Source organism: Pundamilia nyererei, unplaced genomic scaffold (genome assembly GCF_000239375.1).
Source record: "Pundamilia nyererei isolate P.nyererei 1_Seehausen unplaced genomic scaffold, PunNye1.0 scaffold00306, whole genome shotgun sequence".
NCBI classification, from domain to species: domain Eukaryota; kingdom Metazoa; phylum Chordata; class Actinopteri; order Cichliformes; family Cichlidae; genus Pundamilia; species Pundamilia nyererei.
The window spans coordinates 370735-386876 of record NW_005187707.1 but is presented as its reverse complement, the minus strand read 5'-3'; the positions used below and the strand labels follow the sequence as shown (position 1 = coordinate 386876).

Here is a 16142-nt window from a genome sequence, read left to right as displayed (position 1 = left end):
GGTTAAATTTAAAAACTGTACTTTTGAGTTAAAATATATATATTTATAATTTTAATAAATGACAAATTAAAAAGGCATGAACATTTTATTTTGTATCGAAAAAATATCGAACCGTGACACCAAAGTATCGAACCGAACCGAACCGTGAATTTTGTGTATCGTTGCACCCCTAATATATACACATATATATATCACTATTCTTAGTTTGTAACAAAAAAATAATTTCCCCCAGGGATCAATAAAGTTTTCTGATTCATTTATTTTTCAATCAAGTATAACCAATGTAGTCTTTAATATTAAACACCTCAATAATGTAAGAATGTCATCAGAATGTTTACAGAATTTCATAGCCACACAGTCAGTCTACTTTATGAAATGTTATTCAAGCTAAATTATTAAACTAAGACTAATTACACTGTTTCTCTTCACATAAGTGAATGCAAAACAATTTCATACTTACCGTATGATGGATCCTATATTGGGATAAAATGTGGCCACCAGGACACCAGCTCCAACAATTAAGATGTTCAGTATCAGAACATGAAGGAAACTAAAGAAAAACAATATAACAAACTATAAATTGCTTACAGGCAAGTCATCGATCACTGTTTACCCAGGACATCATAAGGTCGTTCAGAGATGGCACACAAAGAAGTGGCCACATGAAGAAATCTGAAACATGCTTTTGTTTTTTATTAATTTAAGTATTCGGTTACAATGTCATTTCTTTTCTTAGTCTTGTTTAATTAATAACAATTGGAGTAGAAACTCCAACTCTCTTATTACAGCTATGTACAGGAGCACAAAGTGCATCCCACAGCAGAAAACTGCCTGATTATTCACACCGCAGACACAACAACTGAACAAAATTTAGCAGTTAAATTGAGAAATGATCACATTTTTTGTTTAAAATAAAAGAAACGTGGGGGAAATATGATCAGTTATCAGCATTGTTTTGTTTCCTGTTAAATGGAAAAAGCATTACTCTTACCTGGGATAATGATTTCCAAATAGTTGACCCATCATCTGAACCCGCACCAGATAACCCAACAGGGGGTATACAGTAATCATCTGGAAAAGCAAGAAGGTCCTAGCCACAAACACCATAATATCACTGCTGGGGAAGTTATCCAGGAAGTTCTGTGAGGGAAAAGCAGTGCAGTGTTTATAAGCTAACTTATGATTGCCAGAAATCAGCAAATAAGGGTTTTTAATGTTCATGTCCATGAAGAAACAAGCCGATAAAAAATTCTTATGGTTATGGTTCAAACAAAAGCAAATCATATTTAAATCTAAACAGACACAAAATGACTGATATGTCAGAATAAACACCATTTAGCCACAAGATTAAAACCACTGCCATGTTATGTATATCATACTGACCAACACGTTCCAGTGCAATGCTCTGCAGCGATACCTTTGGTCCTGGCTTAGTATGGATTCTACTTTTCATCTAAATATGGTTTCAGACCACACACCTAATGGAAGCGGGAACCCATACACCACAGAAACTACTCAGGAATTTCTCAGTAAATACACACAAAATATAAAGTAAATAATGCCAGAAACCACAGAAGACCATTTAAAGCTACATGTACATGCCCCAAAAGATCAAAAATGTTTCAGTGTACAGTATGCGGAAACAAACAAACAAACAAACAGACAGACAGAAGGATTACTCTTTAAATCATTTATGTACATAAAAATCATTTGAATGCTTAGTTTTTAACATTAATCAAATTGAAATGTATGAAAAAATTGGTAATACTGAAAAACAATTCCACTTACAAAGAGTAGATTAAAAGTGTGTAACCCTGCAAGTTAATTATGTCAACAAAAGCTTATTAGAGTCAGAAGTTACAACAACCAATTCATATGGTCCCTCTCTTCTAACATATTGACTGTGTTTATTTTAAATACATATTGGAGCAATTTAAGGAGTCCTCCCATGGATGGACTGTTACTACAACTGGAAATTTTGTTCTGCTCTGTTGTCTCTGTAAGCGACAAAATTGTCCAGTAGTAACCATGTTAACCACTGAGCCCAGTTTATTAGTGTAGAAATTATCTACCTTTACCAGCTATATCTCAAAAGACTTAACAACACAGCAGATCAACACCTTTCAATGCTATAGCAAAGCTATGATAAACTCACTTCCAACAAAGACAATCCATCTTTTGCCCTGCTCAGGGATAACCCAATGTAGATGGTGTGCAATGAAAATAACAGGCCCCTTTACCCAGATACATCACAGATGGTAAACATCTGCTTCCACTGACTCATTTCAGGGAAGAATAGTCTTCCTAAATGTAGTGCACTGTACTGAACCACAGCTACCTGAATACACTTTCTGAGATTGCTGCTGCCAAGACATTTAATCGGTTATTAAATCGAAGGGTTTACTTGCATCTTTAAGTGGTAATGGGTATAGGGAAAATATGAGCATTTTTCATACGGTAAAAAAAAATGCATACATAAAAATTATTTAAAAATAACAATAAAGTGAAAATCTTACTGGCTGAATGCAGTCTTTAAAAAGTGGAGGAGAGGGAAAAGCAGCAAAGATCAACACTCCAACATAAAGGTAGGTTAGCCCCACTAAAAGATAAGCCACAGACAGGTCACGCACCTGAAAACATACCAAATTTACCTTAGATGCATCAGAATTAAAGCTTTTGATACTGAATTGTGTCATCTAAATTTACTTAGCAAAAAACAGATTTGAAGAGTACTAATATTTGGAAGAACATGGATAAATAACACTCACATTGTTCTTTTGGTCCTTGTTGTTCTTCATTAATGTGATGATGCAGTTGTGAATGAAGAAGGCCAGAGTGAGAACACCAGTGAGCTGAGGGAAGAGCAATCTGAACTCTGAAAGATCATAATTAAAACATAGATACATTCTTTAATGTAAAGAAACTGAGAACACACACAGACACACACACATCAGGCATAACATAACCATCTGCCTAATATTGTGTTGATCTGCCTTATGCTTTCAAAGCAGCCCTCACCCATCAAGGCATGGACTTCACAAGACCCCTGAAAGTGTGCTGTGTTATTTAGCACCAAGATGTTAGCAACAGATTTTTCAACTGCTGCAAATTACAATGTGGGGCCTTCATGGATCGGACTTGCTTGTTCAACACGTCACACAGATACTTGAATAAATTAAGATCTGGGGAATTTGGAAACCAAGTCAACACCTCAAACTTCTTGTTGTTCTCCTCAAACATTCCTGAAACATTTTAGCTTTGTGACAACGCACATTGTCCTGCTGAAAGCACCGCAGCAATCAAGGAATATAGTTTTTATGAAAGGGTACGCATGTTCTTAGGTAGGTGGTATGTATTAAAGTAACATCCACATGGATGGCAAGACCCAAGGTTTTCCAGCAGAACATCAGCCAAACCATCACACTGCCTCTGCTGGTTTACCTCCTGCCCATAGTTCATCCTGGTGGCAGAATGAAGCAACGCACATGTACCCGGCCATCCACATCAAAGAAAACATGATTCCTCAGATCAGGGCACCCCCTACCAGTGCTCCATGTCCTAGTTCTCAATCTCACATGCCCATTCTTGGCACTTTTGGCAGTGGACAGGTGTCAGTATGTGCACTCTGGCTGATCTGAGGATATGCCCCATATGCAGAAAACTGCAATGTACTTCGTATTCTAACACCTTTTTTATCAGAACTAACATTACATTATTGAGCAATTAGAGCAACAGTAGCTCAACTGTTGGATCAAACCACATGGGCCAGCCATCCCTCCCCTTAGCACTAGTGAACCTTAGCTGCCCATGATCCTGTCACTCGTTCACCACTGGGCCACTTTTGATAAATACTGATTACTGCAGACCAACAACACCTCCACAAAAGATGCCGTTTTGGAGATGCTCTGACCAAGTCATGCAGCCATCACAATTTGGCCCTCATCAAATCTTGTCAAAATCCTTACATTTTCCCTTTTTTCTGCTTCTTACATATCAGCTTTGAAGATAAAATGTTCACTTGCTCTGTCAGTGGTCATAATATGCCTTATTACATGGCTCCATGGGTGTACAAGCCAATGGACCTCCGTTTTGCACCTCAATAATATAATATTTAGATTTTCAGCTGGTGTCATGACTTTTTGCACCTCCCTTTCTTCATGTGCTTTTTCCCTTGTGTTATTTCATATTATTACACAATTTATGGACATCTTTGGTGTCATTTCTTTCGGTTATTACCAATATCTACATATACATCTACATTCCTGTTGAAAGACACTCAAAGAAGCATTAACACCAGTTTTACCTGGAACATAGAATTCTGTTTTGTCAAACCAGTGGAATTCCAGGTGAAAGCCTAGGCGGACAGCTTTGACAGTGACCAAAACAATCAGGTAGACCACTGATATGGTGCCTGTACAAAATGGATGAATGACATCAATACATTAATGGATGAATTGCTGATGCAACACAGAAAGCAGATTAATCAAGCCCCACAGTTAACAATGAATTGACGTATCTCTACTCTACATTAGAGTATGCTTATTTAACTAAGTACAAATGTTAAATAAAGGAAAACCATGATCAGTATTGCACTTCACCACTCATTCATCTTTGAGCAAATGTGAAATTCTTAATGAGAAGACACCAGTCTTAACTCCATGTCTACAAAGAAAAGGATCTAGCCATTTTTTTCGAGCCTTCAATCAAAACGATGTGACAAAAAGAATACATTTCTATGCTGGCCCCTTTTTAATCAAATGCCAACAGTGCATTGTAAAGAAATTCCAGTACCCTCTATATACGAAGCCCAAGTTTTCTGACTAATCTAAAACAATGCGACTGCCGTTGGTAAATAGAACGGTTCTTATGTAGCGCTTTTATACTCTACTCGAGCACTTAAAGTGCTTTATACTACAATATGCCTCCCCCACTCATAGAAGTTTTCTTCTAAGCTTCGGTACTTTCTATCTAACATTCATACACATCCTCACATTTCGATGGCTGCATTGAAGAGCAACCTGGGCTTATCTTGCTCAAGGATATTTTGGCATGCAGACTGGAGCAGCCAGGGATTCAAAGATAAATGAGTGGACAATGCTGAAAAAACTGAAAGCGTTTTTTTTTTCCATCTGGATAATCCTGATACATTCCCACCCAGGGTGGGGTCGCTGTGGCTCCAGTCAACCTCTTGATGTCTTACCCAGGAAAGTGAATCTTGCAAAGAAGGACGCTGAGCGGAAGCAGAGCAGTGGAAGAAGCAGAATGATGAGATAGAAGGGGACAGTGTTGGTTTTACTCCAGTAGCGTTCAAAAGGGTTCACATCGGACACATTTCCATTGTCACTGAGGAAAAGGGTGCTGATGGTGTTGTTCCCTCCAGGGTTAGTATTTGGGTAAGGGCAGATGACTGGTGAACAAATTAACAGAATATCAGCAAACACTGTTAATTAACTGGGTAACACAAAATTATAAAATGCACCAGATCAAAGGCATAAAGTACATCTTTGTTTTCAGTCACATGCTTTTCCAGTCTCCTTTTGCTTTTTGCCTAACCGCTGTCTGTTTGGTGGTCTTTGTGAGGAGGTTCACTAATATTATTTCATTTCAAACATTTTGCCTCTAGATTTAACCATCAGACATTCCCAGACTTTTATTCTAAAACTAATTCTAACTTTAATAAAAATCTGAAAACAGACTGGAAATATGGGCCAAAAAGCTTTAACTTTTACAATATTTAGTATGCAGGTGGTCTATGTCCTCTTTACAAAGCAGTAACTTTGTGATTCCCTGGATGTGAATTATTTACTTGGAATTTATAACCTTTTTTGAAAGGTATATGATAAAGCTGAAACTTTGCATACAGCAAGTGACTTACCTTTTTCTGAGCCATTGGTTTCCAACTCTGAATCTGACACATTGATATTGTGAACATGGTCTATGGACAGAGAAGAGGAAGCCATCGGTTAAGAGAAACGAGCCTTCTTGCAAAAGCCAAAAGCTTGATAAAGCAAATAATGAATTTACATCTTTCTGCACAATGTCTTTGTGTAATGCAAATGTCTTCTGTGCAAATTTCAGAGATCTTCTCAGTGTTTCTTGCCTTGAGTGGTAACTTCTGTGTATTTAACCCCTTAGCAGTCGGACGTACCGCCCACGGGACATTGGATGGTTTAGGGGACTAATTGGACTGCTAAGGGGTTAAACAGAAATTGAAAAATAATGTAACAATATCTTTTAGATCATCCAATGGCTTAACCTCAGCGAAAAAAAAAGTTATTACAAACATCAGGCCCACTATGTGTCATATTAATTAAAGTTAATTAAAGCTTGCAGAGCTGTGAGTTTTGTTTTTGCTTAAAATGTTTCTGAAGTCACTGTGCTGCACATATGGTAACATAAACAAGGATTAACATGTCAAACAATAGTATAGAATGACATAATTCCACTCTTTTGCAGATAAAACCATTGTTTCTTACTGTAAATAAACTGCCCAGTGTTGAAGAGGAAGTTGGACATGAGTACCCAGTAGACTACCATAGCTCCAACAAGTGACACCATTGAGAACATCAAGCTGGACCACTGACCAACTTTTCCAAAATAGTACTGACAGACATCAGGGAATTCCCAGTCTGATGTGTCCACACAGGCTAGGAGAGCACAAAGAATAATTACAGAGGTAAATACTTGGTTCCCAAATATGACATTAATATATCACAAAAGCTTTTCCATAGTACACAGTGGTGACAAACGTGAACTTTATGAGCTAACATTCTTTTGCAAAGTCATTTAGTAAATGCAGCAGCATAAATTGTTTTTTTGATTCAGGAATAATGTTCGATAAGTTCAGTGTTAAGCTTCACCATTTTATTTAGGCTGAATTCATTTGCTCTGTACCTTCTGTCTTAACAATAACTTCTTGTAACTATGCCAAAAATATACCGGTGCAACCATGATCTAAAAGCAAGTGTTTAGATGTATTAACAACACTGCATATTCGCATGTAACAAGTAGTTAACTCATATTTATACAAATACACTTTTTTTTTTTTTTTTAAATCTCTCATTTCATCTAGTTATCAATTTCACTCAGGAGGAAATATCCTAGATATATGTACAAAGCAAGCAAAGAGCTTTTCAAGTTAAATTGATGGAATTTCTTTGACTCGCTGATACAGTCAGCATATTCCATGTCCACCTGCCAAGAGCAGACTTCAGTAAAGGTTTGAAACATTATAAGTAGGTGAGATGAAAGCTGTTGCTGCTGTCTTCAGGTCACGGAGTGTAAAAGCTTTTAAACTACAGTAGTAAGGAATACTCCATAGATCAGGCTCTGACTGATATTAAACAGAGCAAATACAGCAGTGACATTCCTGTACAGTGATCACCCAAAAATGTAACACTTTGCAGAAGACAGACTTGTCTTCATAAACTGCAACTTCTGATAAATCCCAATAAATACATTAGTTTTCATCATGCATTTTGGGGAATAAATTGCTCTATAGATCAGGTTCTGAATGATACTGGAACAAAACATTCTGTAAAATCTTTATGATGCAGACACTGAAAAAAAGTGTTGGGCAGAGAATAAGAGGGGAAAAACATTTAATTTTAAGTATAAACAGGTACTCTATTTTTTAAATTTAAGGGTATAATTGTCTTTCTGGCCTGCAAATTATAAAGAGCATAATTAATCAGTTATGCTAAAGTGAATGACAACATATTAAAGAAATGCTAACAACAAAAAACATAACTGCTCTCTCACAAAGAACCCTATACAATGTGTATGTTGAGAATTTGCCATTAGCCTTAATTTTGCATACTAATATGGAATGAAAAATATTTTTCTAGCATTTGAGATCTGAAACAAGCCATTGTGAACTAGGTACTATTGTAAACTTTTTGAAAGCTGTTAGTATTGGTCTATTAATCCCAAACCTAGTTTGTAAAAATTACTTACATATTGACTTTGGTGATTTGAGGACAATATAACAACAATACAGCATCAGCAGGCCTATGAAGATGACAATGAAGACTCCAAGGGTGAAACCAGCCTGAAATAAAGTCAAAATTGTATATTTATTTTGAGCTTTTGGCCTCTACACTAACCTTTATTTGAACAAAGTTCTCAAACAAAGTTTTGTTTTTTTTTTGTTTTTTTTTAATGTGATTTTAGGTGTGGTTTTGAATGAGCTGAAAACATCAAGTATGTAAACTGAATCACATCACCTGCTTTATACCCCAAGGCATGCTGAGTATAGATGTGCCCATCATTGTGTTCCATATAGCAAATCTGGGACAAGAAAAATAAATAAATAAATCAAAGCAGTTAAATGCATCCAGTTAAGTACAAAGAAAGCATGTAGCTTTCACATGCTTTGTGCAGTGGATTTCACATTTTACTACTGCTAGGGCTTACATGGTGATGATACTGGGGTTTTTAGAGGTATGATCACTGCCTGGGACCTTGAAAGCTGTTCCCAGTGGACTATAGATGTAGATCTCATCTGGCTGGGGAATCACGTGATCTGGAGGACTCTAGGGAGGAAAAATGGAGAGGTGAAGGTAAAGATTTCAGAAAAGTGCATGTCATGACGTCTTAGAATTACAAAGATAACTTTAATAGCATTCCCCCTATTAAGGTAGGTTTGCTTCATTTTCAGATCTTCAGTTTGTAATTCAGTGTTACTACAAAACTTTGAAAAGAAGAAGATTAGGAGGTAGCTGATAACCCCTTACAATCTGAAGTTATAACCATGTAGCAATAACTTTTTTTTTCTGTGAGAATTCATGAAATGAAAAGCAACTATGTGCTAACATATCCAGTGGATGGAAACATAATTGCAATAGAAAGGCAAATTAAAATTATTTTAAGTAAAAATAAAAACAGATGACAAGAGAAACAACAATACAGATGCTTTGACACAGGTGCACTGCATGGGACAACCAGGGCTTAAAGTGGATCTTGGCAGGTGGGAGAATCCCAAGATCTGATGTAGCAGTGCAGCAGGAAAAATGACTCACCTCAAAATGAACAAGTAGCTTTGTACTCTGAGCTCTGGTAGTTTTTACAGATCTGTTTTCTTTTTGGACAGGCTATGTGATCAATTGACCTGTACTGCCTCTATGGCTCTGAGGCAGCTTTTTGTGGATTTAGCCAACTGGATTTTCCAATACATTCTGACATGTTACATGCCCTATTGATCTATCATGGCTTCCTTCCAAAAATTTGGAACTTTAAAAGCATTAGTTAAGGTTATCAGCTTAAACTTAGGACTTCTTTCAAGTAATATAAATTATTACAGTCCATAATACCAATTTATATAGCCTGAGATCGATCACTGATCAAAGACCATTGATCAAAGACCACTGATCAATGGTCATGAGTACCATTTACAATACTGTGATTGCAGCCATTCTCCAACTCTGTGAATGGTACTCATGGCAATTGATCAGTGGTCTTTGATCAGTGGTCATGACAATTTGCATATTAACTATCAAGGAACTGACCTCACACCATATTGTTCATTAAATGGGCTGGTTTAAGTTATTGTGCAAATACACTGTTTATAAGGTTGGGGAAACCTGCAGTCAGCTTAGACCAAAGAAGTCACTTGGATGAGTGACGAAACCTTTTTCCCACTGAATACGCTACGTCCAGATGAGCATAAATTAAACCCCAAAAGGTTGATTATCTAGTGCCTTCAAAAAACATTTTATTAACTGGTGACCTGTCCAGAGTATATATACCCTGTCTCTTATGGCAGCTGGGATAAGCTTCAGTGCCCTGTGGCCCTAATTTGTATAAGCAAAGATTGATAAATGGATGGATATTTCAGCTACAAAATACTGTTACTTGCTAGAAAAAAAATCAGACCGCTAAGTACAATGAAAACATATTTACTGAGCTCTTTTAGAAGCGTAACACAGTATATGGCATTACCTGTGTCTTCTAAAGAAAAACAACTTTGCTTACACTCAGTGCCCTTTTGTACAGCTAGATGCTAAAGGTAATCTATAATTTTATGCAGATAGGAGTAATCCCTTCCACGGTGACAGTGCTCAAAATTAGGGCTGTATGGAGGAACTAATAGCTAGTATTAAAATTACACAAGTTATTTCAAGTTAATTTCATAAATGTTTTGGGCAAATGTGTTAACACCGTTTTGGATTAACACGTTTGCCATTGTTGGAAAACCACTAGCATTTATGTGAATTTTCTTTAACTTCCTGAAGTTTTTATTTCAATTTCTGTTAGACAGTGAATACAAGGATTCTTATATGTGTCTATGTGCCAGTCAGTTTTTTGTGACTACATACTCATCCATGAAAACTTTAAATTAGGAATCCCTACTACATCACGCGGTCACCAGCTCTCCATGCCCGTGTCTACAACAAAGAATAATCAAGGCTTTCTAAAGGCTTTCATGCCAAAATGCAGTTTTTTTGGATTAAAGCCATGCAATGAATAAATGCTTTTAAAATTGTATTTAATAATATTGAATTTGTCACCAATCTGTTGGTCAAAACATGTTGTAAGCTTTATGTTGCTACTGTGTTTTGTTTTGGGGGGTTTTAAGTGGTTTGCACTTGGCAAATTTTTTGCCCAGAAGCTATGGTTGTGATGCATTCATGGTTGTGACAATAAACTCGACTTACCAATTGTCGATCAGAAGACCCCATGAGTCTGCTGTAGTAGTGTAATCTGCTGTTGAGTACAGCAGCCTCCGCAGATACTGTCTCTTGAGGGCCATCATTTATAATGTTCTTGCGTTCCACATGGAAAGGCCTGGAAGATGTCAATAAAAATCATGCATTTTTCAAGTCACGTAAAAACACATAACTTCTTTGATTTCACTGCATACAGTAAGGATTTGCACAATTTACATTTTTTATATTATTTAAAGTATAATATGTTACAATCAGATGAGGCCTTATAAACAGTTTCACACAAAAGTGAATACACACCCCACATTTTTGTAAATATTTTGTTATATCTTTTCATGGGACAACATTGAAGATATGGCACTTTGATACAATGTAAAGTAGTCAGTGCACAGCTTGAAACAGTGTAAACTTGCTGTCCTCTCTAAATAACTCAAGACACCTTCATTATTGAATAAACCTCTGGCAACAAAAGTGAGTACACCCCTAAGTGCACTCACACTCTCTCATACTGGTCACTGGAAGTCTAACAAGGCACATCATGGCAAAGAATTCTATGAGGATCTGAAAAAAAGAATTGTTACTCTACATAAAGATGGCCTAGGCTATAAGAATATTGCCAACACCCTGAAACTGAGCTGCAGCATACTGGTCAAGACCATACAGTAGTTTGACGGAACAGGTTCCATTCAGAACAACCTCGCTATTGTCGACCAAAGAAGTTGAGTGCACGTGGGATGTCATTGTTTGGGGCTGCATGAGTGCTGCTGGCACTGGGGGGCTACAGTAAATTGAGGTAACTATGAATGCCAACATGTCCTGTGACATACTGAAGCAGAGCATGATCCCCTCCCTTCAGAAACTGGGCCATAGGACAGTGTTCCAATATGATAACAACCCCAAACACACCTCCAAAAAGACCAGTGCCTTGCTATATAAACTCAGGGTAAAGGCACTTGGCTGGCCAAGCATCCACCAGCTCCATGATGTCATCATGGAGGAGTGCAAGAGGAATCTAGTGGGACCCTGTGAAGCTCTAGTGAACTCCATGCCCAGAGTTAAGGCAGTGTTGGAAAATAATGGTTGCCACACAAAATATTGACACTTTGGAGACAGTTTGGACATTTTCACTTAGGGGTGTACTCCCTTTTGTTGCCAGCAGTTTAGACATTAATGGCTGTATGTTGAGTTATTTTTAGGTGTCAGCATTTTTACACTGTTATACAAGCTGTACACTGACTAATTTACATTGTATCAAAGTGTCTTATTGCCAATGTTGTCCCATGAAAAGACATAATAAAATTTCAACAAAAATGTGAGGGGTGTACTCACTTTTGTGACACACTGTAGCTTGACTAAGAAAATTCATGCATTAAAGCATGAATATTTGAGATTTGAGAGGTTCTAATCATTGTGTGAACTGGATTAAAACTCACTAACACAGGAAATGGTGCTAGGAAAATGAAGTACTCACACATCTCACAACTAACATCTTAGTATTTGCTTGCTAAGTGAATTCCAAGAAGTCAAGGTAATAAAGCACCTTGTTTATTATCTAGCAATGAAATGAACAACATGAACCTATGGCATGTGACAGGCAGGAGAGAAACTGATTCATACTTTGTACTGATTAGCACAGCATTTACCTTTTAGTTCTCAAGTCTAGCGAATTTGTGGAGTCTCTTTGCAAGTAGTCCTCTCCAGTCTGCTCTGAACTCAGTAAAGGCCTGGAGTCATCCTCCATGATTCTACTGACTTGCAGCTCTAGCTTCTCAACAGGTGTCACCTAACTGGAAGCATACATGTTACAAAATCTAAACACATACAACCACAGCAAACATAAGATATTGTTTAGTACAATTGTTTGTTTAATTGTGTGCAGATCAACATTTTTCAAGGTAATTTTTGAATGTGTGGGTTTATATTCCAGATGTGCTTACTTCACCATTTTGTAAAAATTAACCCGTATTAAAGTAATCCAGTGCAAAAAATAACTATTGATAGTTCATTTGGCAAACGTCATTTTCACAACTGTCAAAAAAAAACGGTTTTAAGCAAGGCTCATGTTGCTGCAAGGATGTAACTTGGCTTAACACAGTAGCTAGTCCCATTAGGACCCCTCTTCCTTTGGGCTGTCAAAAGTCTGTTAATTTTAAAGCTTTGAAAGCCGAGTACCCGCAAGAGCGTGAATCTGCTGCAGCACAGCATTGCCAATGCTATGAACTGCAAACGCCTGTAGAGTGAAGATTGCTGTAAAGGTCATTAGGAATCCACTGCCCTCTCTGCAGACGATCAACTATCAAAAAACCCACACAACCCTCGACAAAGTCTGTTCACACTTCTACCCTGAGGCTGCAGGTATAGAAGTGTGAAATCTAGGACCTGTAAACAAAAGAACTCAATGCCATTAGACTCCAAAACACATGACAGGAGTTTATAACCTCAGATTACCTCAATCTACATTCCTGCACACTCAATCGCATTCTCACAGCTGTCTTGAACACCAACTGCTGTCTGCTGCACATACAACTGATGTAGTATAAATATGTACATAGCTTTTAAAGCTCTTTTTTAAAAATCTGCTGTGTGTTGTGTATCTCAGTACTGTGCATTTGACAAAATTTTTAAACCTGAAACTCATCTCCTTCCTTATTTCTCTTTTGAATAAAGAGACAAATGAGGAAGAAGCTTCAAAGCCATTCAAGGCTTCAACATACAACAGCTATATAAAACTTCTGAGCCACTCCACAATTCTTCATATTTTGCTTCCAATGATCCAGATGTTCTTTGAGCAATAACTCTCCAGGCTTTCTGAAAGTCTTTCAAAGTTTCTCTTCTGGTGTTGGCTGCATTTTCACTCACTTTTAATTCAATACTAGTACCTGGCCTTTCTCAGAGGAATGTCTTTTTGTTGTTTGTTAAGCCACTTAACATTGTCCTATGAATCATCCCATTAAAAAAGCACCTAACTCAAGGGACGAGCCAGTGGAAGGATCATTATCAAGAAGCCATTCAGTAAAGCCTACGGGAAGGCCAACATACACAAAACCCACATGAAAAATAAGTGACAACAGGTCTTGTGGGTTAATGAATCCGAATTTCAGGTTCAATTAATTTTTACTTTACACAAAATGAGTGAGTGAGCTCATAAACTCAGCAGAAAGTAGTATTCATATAAACTTCTAGAGGACATAAAGTCTCCTTGGAACCACATATATTGCCATCTGATGGTATTCCCAGAGCACAGACCTCACAGAAGCAGTGCAGGATGTCTTAAAAGAATGGAATAAAAGGCAGCTGACATCCAAAGACGAGCTTTGGAATGTGTTTTCATACCAAATATCAATTTTCAAGCTTTTTAGAATTGTATAATTTCTGTTTTACATTAAATCACCACACTTATTTCACATTTTCTTAGGAAGAGCTTTTTGTTCTGCCTTTAGCGACTTAACCTCATAGACATAGTTCCGCCATGCACGTGACAACACAAATATTTCTCTGGACAAAGTAACAAGTCGATACTGAGATATAATAATCCATAGTGAATTCCTACCGAAACCATATTTCTACACAGATACGTACTTTTTACGTAAATTTTAAAGATTCTTATACTCAAAGTCACGTACAGTAAAGCTCAGAAACTTTAAACACCTTAACGAGAGAAACTGCTGAGTGTACAACAAAGGCTGGTAGTTGAATGGCAACGTTTCGTATCTAAAAATCTCTTTTTTTTAAAAAAAAAGATGTGATGCTAGGCTTGCAGGCTTCTTTGTAGAACTCACAGTCTGCAGTGAAGTGTCCTCTCCTCGGGTCTTCAGCTCATCTCAGTTCTGCTGTCTCTGCTATTGTTTCACCTCGAAAGTTGAAGTGAAATCAAATATCAACACAGTTGTTATTCATTTTTAAGTCTAATACCACCGGTGACATCAGCTAAATATTATTCCGAAAAGAAATAATAATTAATTAATAATTATACACGACTAATGAGCCGAGCAACGGCGTAGAGGAAGAAGAACTTAATTTACAAATACTCAGCAGTCTTCCAACTGGGTTTAGTGACGATGTGTTGGTTTTCTTCCTGTTCCTCTTCTTCTTCGTGTGTATTTAGGCCGGACGAACGCTATGCCGTCCTCCACCTTCCTCTTCTTCTTCTACCGTTAGGGGTCGCCACATATTTTCTACCGTGGTGCACCACGTTTCTGGACTTCTGATGCGACATAAACCATTTAATGTTTGCTTATAAATTTTCCAAACAGTTTGCCAAGCCTGGTTATGCCCAGCATTCAGGTACCATCAGTTGGGTGAAGGTGTAATGAGTAATTAAATCTGATTCTCAGTTTAATAAATAATATCAAGCAACTCAAACTTTCATGTGCTTCAGTCTGTATTGCTTCCAGTTATTGTCTATGAGAACTGGGCCATTTAAGGTTTGAGCATGACAACTCTTTAGAAGTTAATGGCCAGTGACTGCAAATAATTGCTGTCGCAACAGAACTTGAAATTTAGCACTTGATTTTGGTCAGATTGGTCTGAGGCCAGGAAAATGTCTCATTTTGACACTGCCCCAGGAAACTACATGGTAAATGGAAAAGGACTTTTACAGATTTACTAGAAAGAGCAATGGAGATGGAAAGGCTGTGCATCAGGTTAGAATGATTAAGAATAAGAAGATAGAGAAGGCGGGATAGTGGAAAGCTGTCAAGGCTCTCTGTGTGGCAGGTGGAGTAGGACCCACATGCAAGACTCGGAAACAGAGAAGGTAAACTAAGAGGTGGCTTTATTGGTATGTGTGTGTGTGTGTGTGTGTGTGTGTGTGTGTGTGTGTGTGTGTGTGCGTGCGTGCGTGCGTGCGTGCTTGTGTGTGCCTTTACTTTTCTAATGCATATTACAGACTGTAACACCTGCATATGTGTAAAATGACAAATGGCCACCCCATTTGATTTCCATGCCACCCTCAGAAAACCTATGTAGATCCGCTCCTGGTTAACTTTGAGGTTGGCAACGCTAAGCTTCATAGTGATGAGTGCATGCATCAAGCATAAAGAGCAAAACCCTGTATAGGTGGGTGTGTAACTGTAAGAAAAATCACGTGACCTATTCAGCTGATGTGTCGTACAGCGGTGAGAATTGTGTTTATTGGGAAGTGCAAGTTTCAACATAGTTGTATTCATGCTGAGAGGAGCTCGCCATCACCCGCTGTACAATGAAAAGATAAATTGGGGACATTTTCTCCAGTCTGGGGTAATTTAACCCTGCATTTTCCCCTCACATACACAAGTATGCCCAATGTCACAAGCACTTATTTCCTAGAAACAAAACTTGCACTTTGATTTTCTCTTACTTTTTTAGTTATACTTCTTTGCAAACATGCTTTTTGTAAATTCTGCATTTTACATCATTTGACATACTGTATATTAATTGTATTGGGTATGAAAAAATCGGAATAAATGAGCCATTAATCAACATGTCAACACAGTCTCA

At 37.5% G+C, this 16142-nt stretch overlaps 1 protein-coding gene across 3 annotated transcripts in view; it reads right to left on the bottom strand.

The window, feature by feature from the left end:
• The window catches only part of slc38a9 (solute carrier family 38 member 9), an 18252-nt gene extending 3467 nt beyond the window's left edge, over nt 1–14785 (bottom strand). Inside the window, exons 1-15 of one of the 3 annotated variants that reach the window (XM_005751316.1) lie at nt 14687–14785; nt 14444–14515; nt 12308–12451; nt 10656–10785; nt 8416–8534; nt 8226–8289; nt 7957–8050; nt 6477–6647; nt 5876–5935; nt 5201–5407; nt 4304–4411; nt 2769–2875; nt 2517–2630; nt 992–1140; nt 461–550 (exon numbers count right to left, since the gene is read on the bottom strand). In XM_005751316.1, the coding sequence (XP_005751373.1) occupies nt 461–550; nt 992–1140; nt 2517–2630; nt 2769–2875; nt 4304–4411; nt 5201–5407; nt 5876–5935; nt 6477–6647; nt 7957–8050; nt 8226–8289; nt 8416–8534; nt 10656–10785; nt 12308–12405 (1511 nt within the window). In that variant the 5' untranslated portion in view covers nt 12406–12451; nt 14444–14515; nt 14687–14785. The remainder of the gene's footprint in view (nt 1–460; nt 551–991; nt 1141–2516; nt 2631–2768; nt 2876–4303; nt 4412–5200; nt 5408–5875; nt 5936–6476; nt 6648–7956; nt 8051–8225; nt 8290–8415; nt 8535–10655; nt 10786–12307; nt 12452–14443; nt 14516–14686) is intronic. The other 2 variants (XM_005751318.1, XM_005751319.1) reach the window with 2 other exon arrangements.
• Between the last annotated feature and the right edge of the window lie 1357 nt (nt 14786–16142).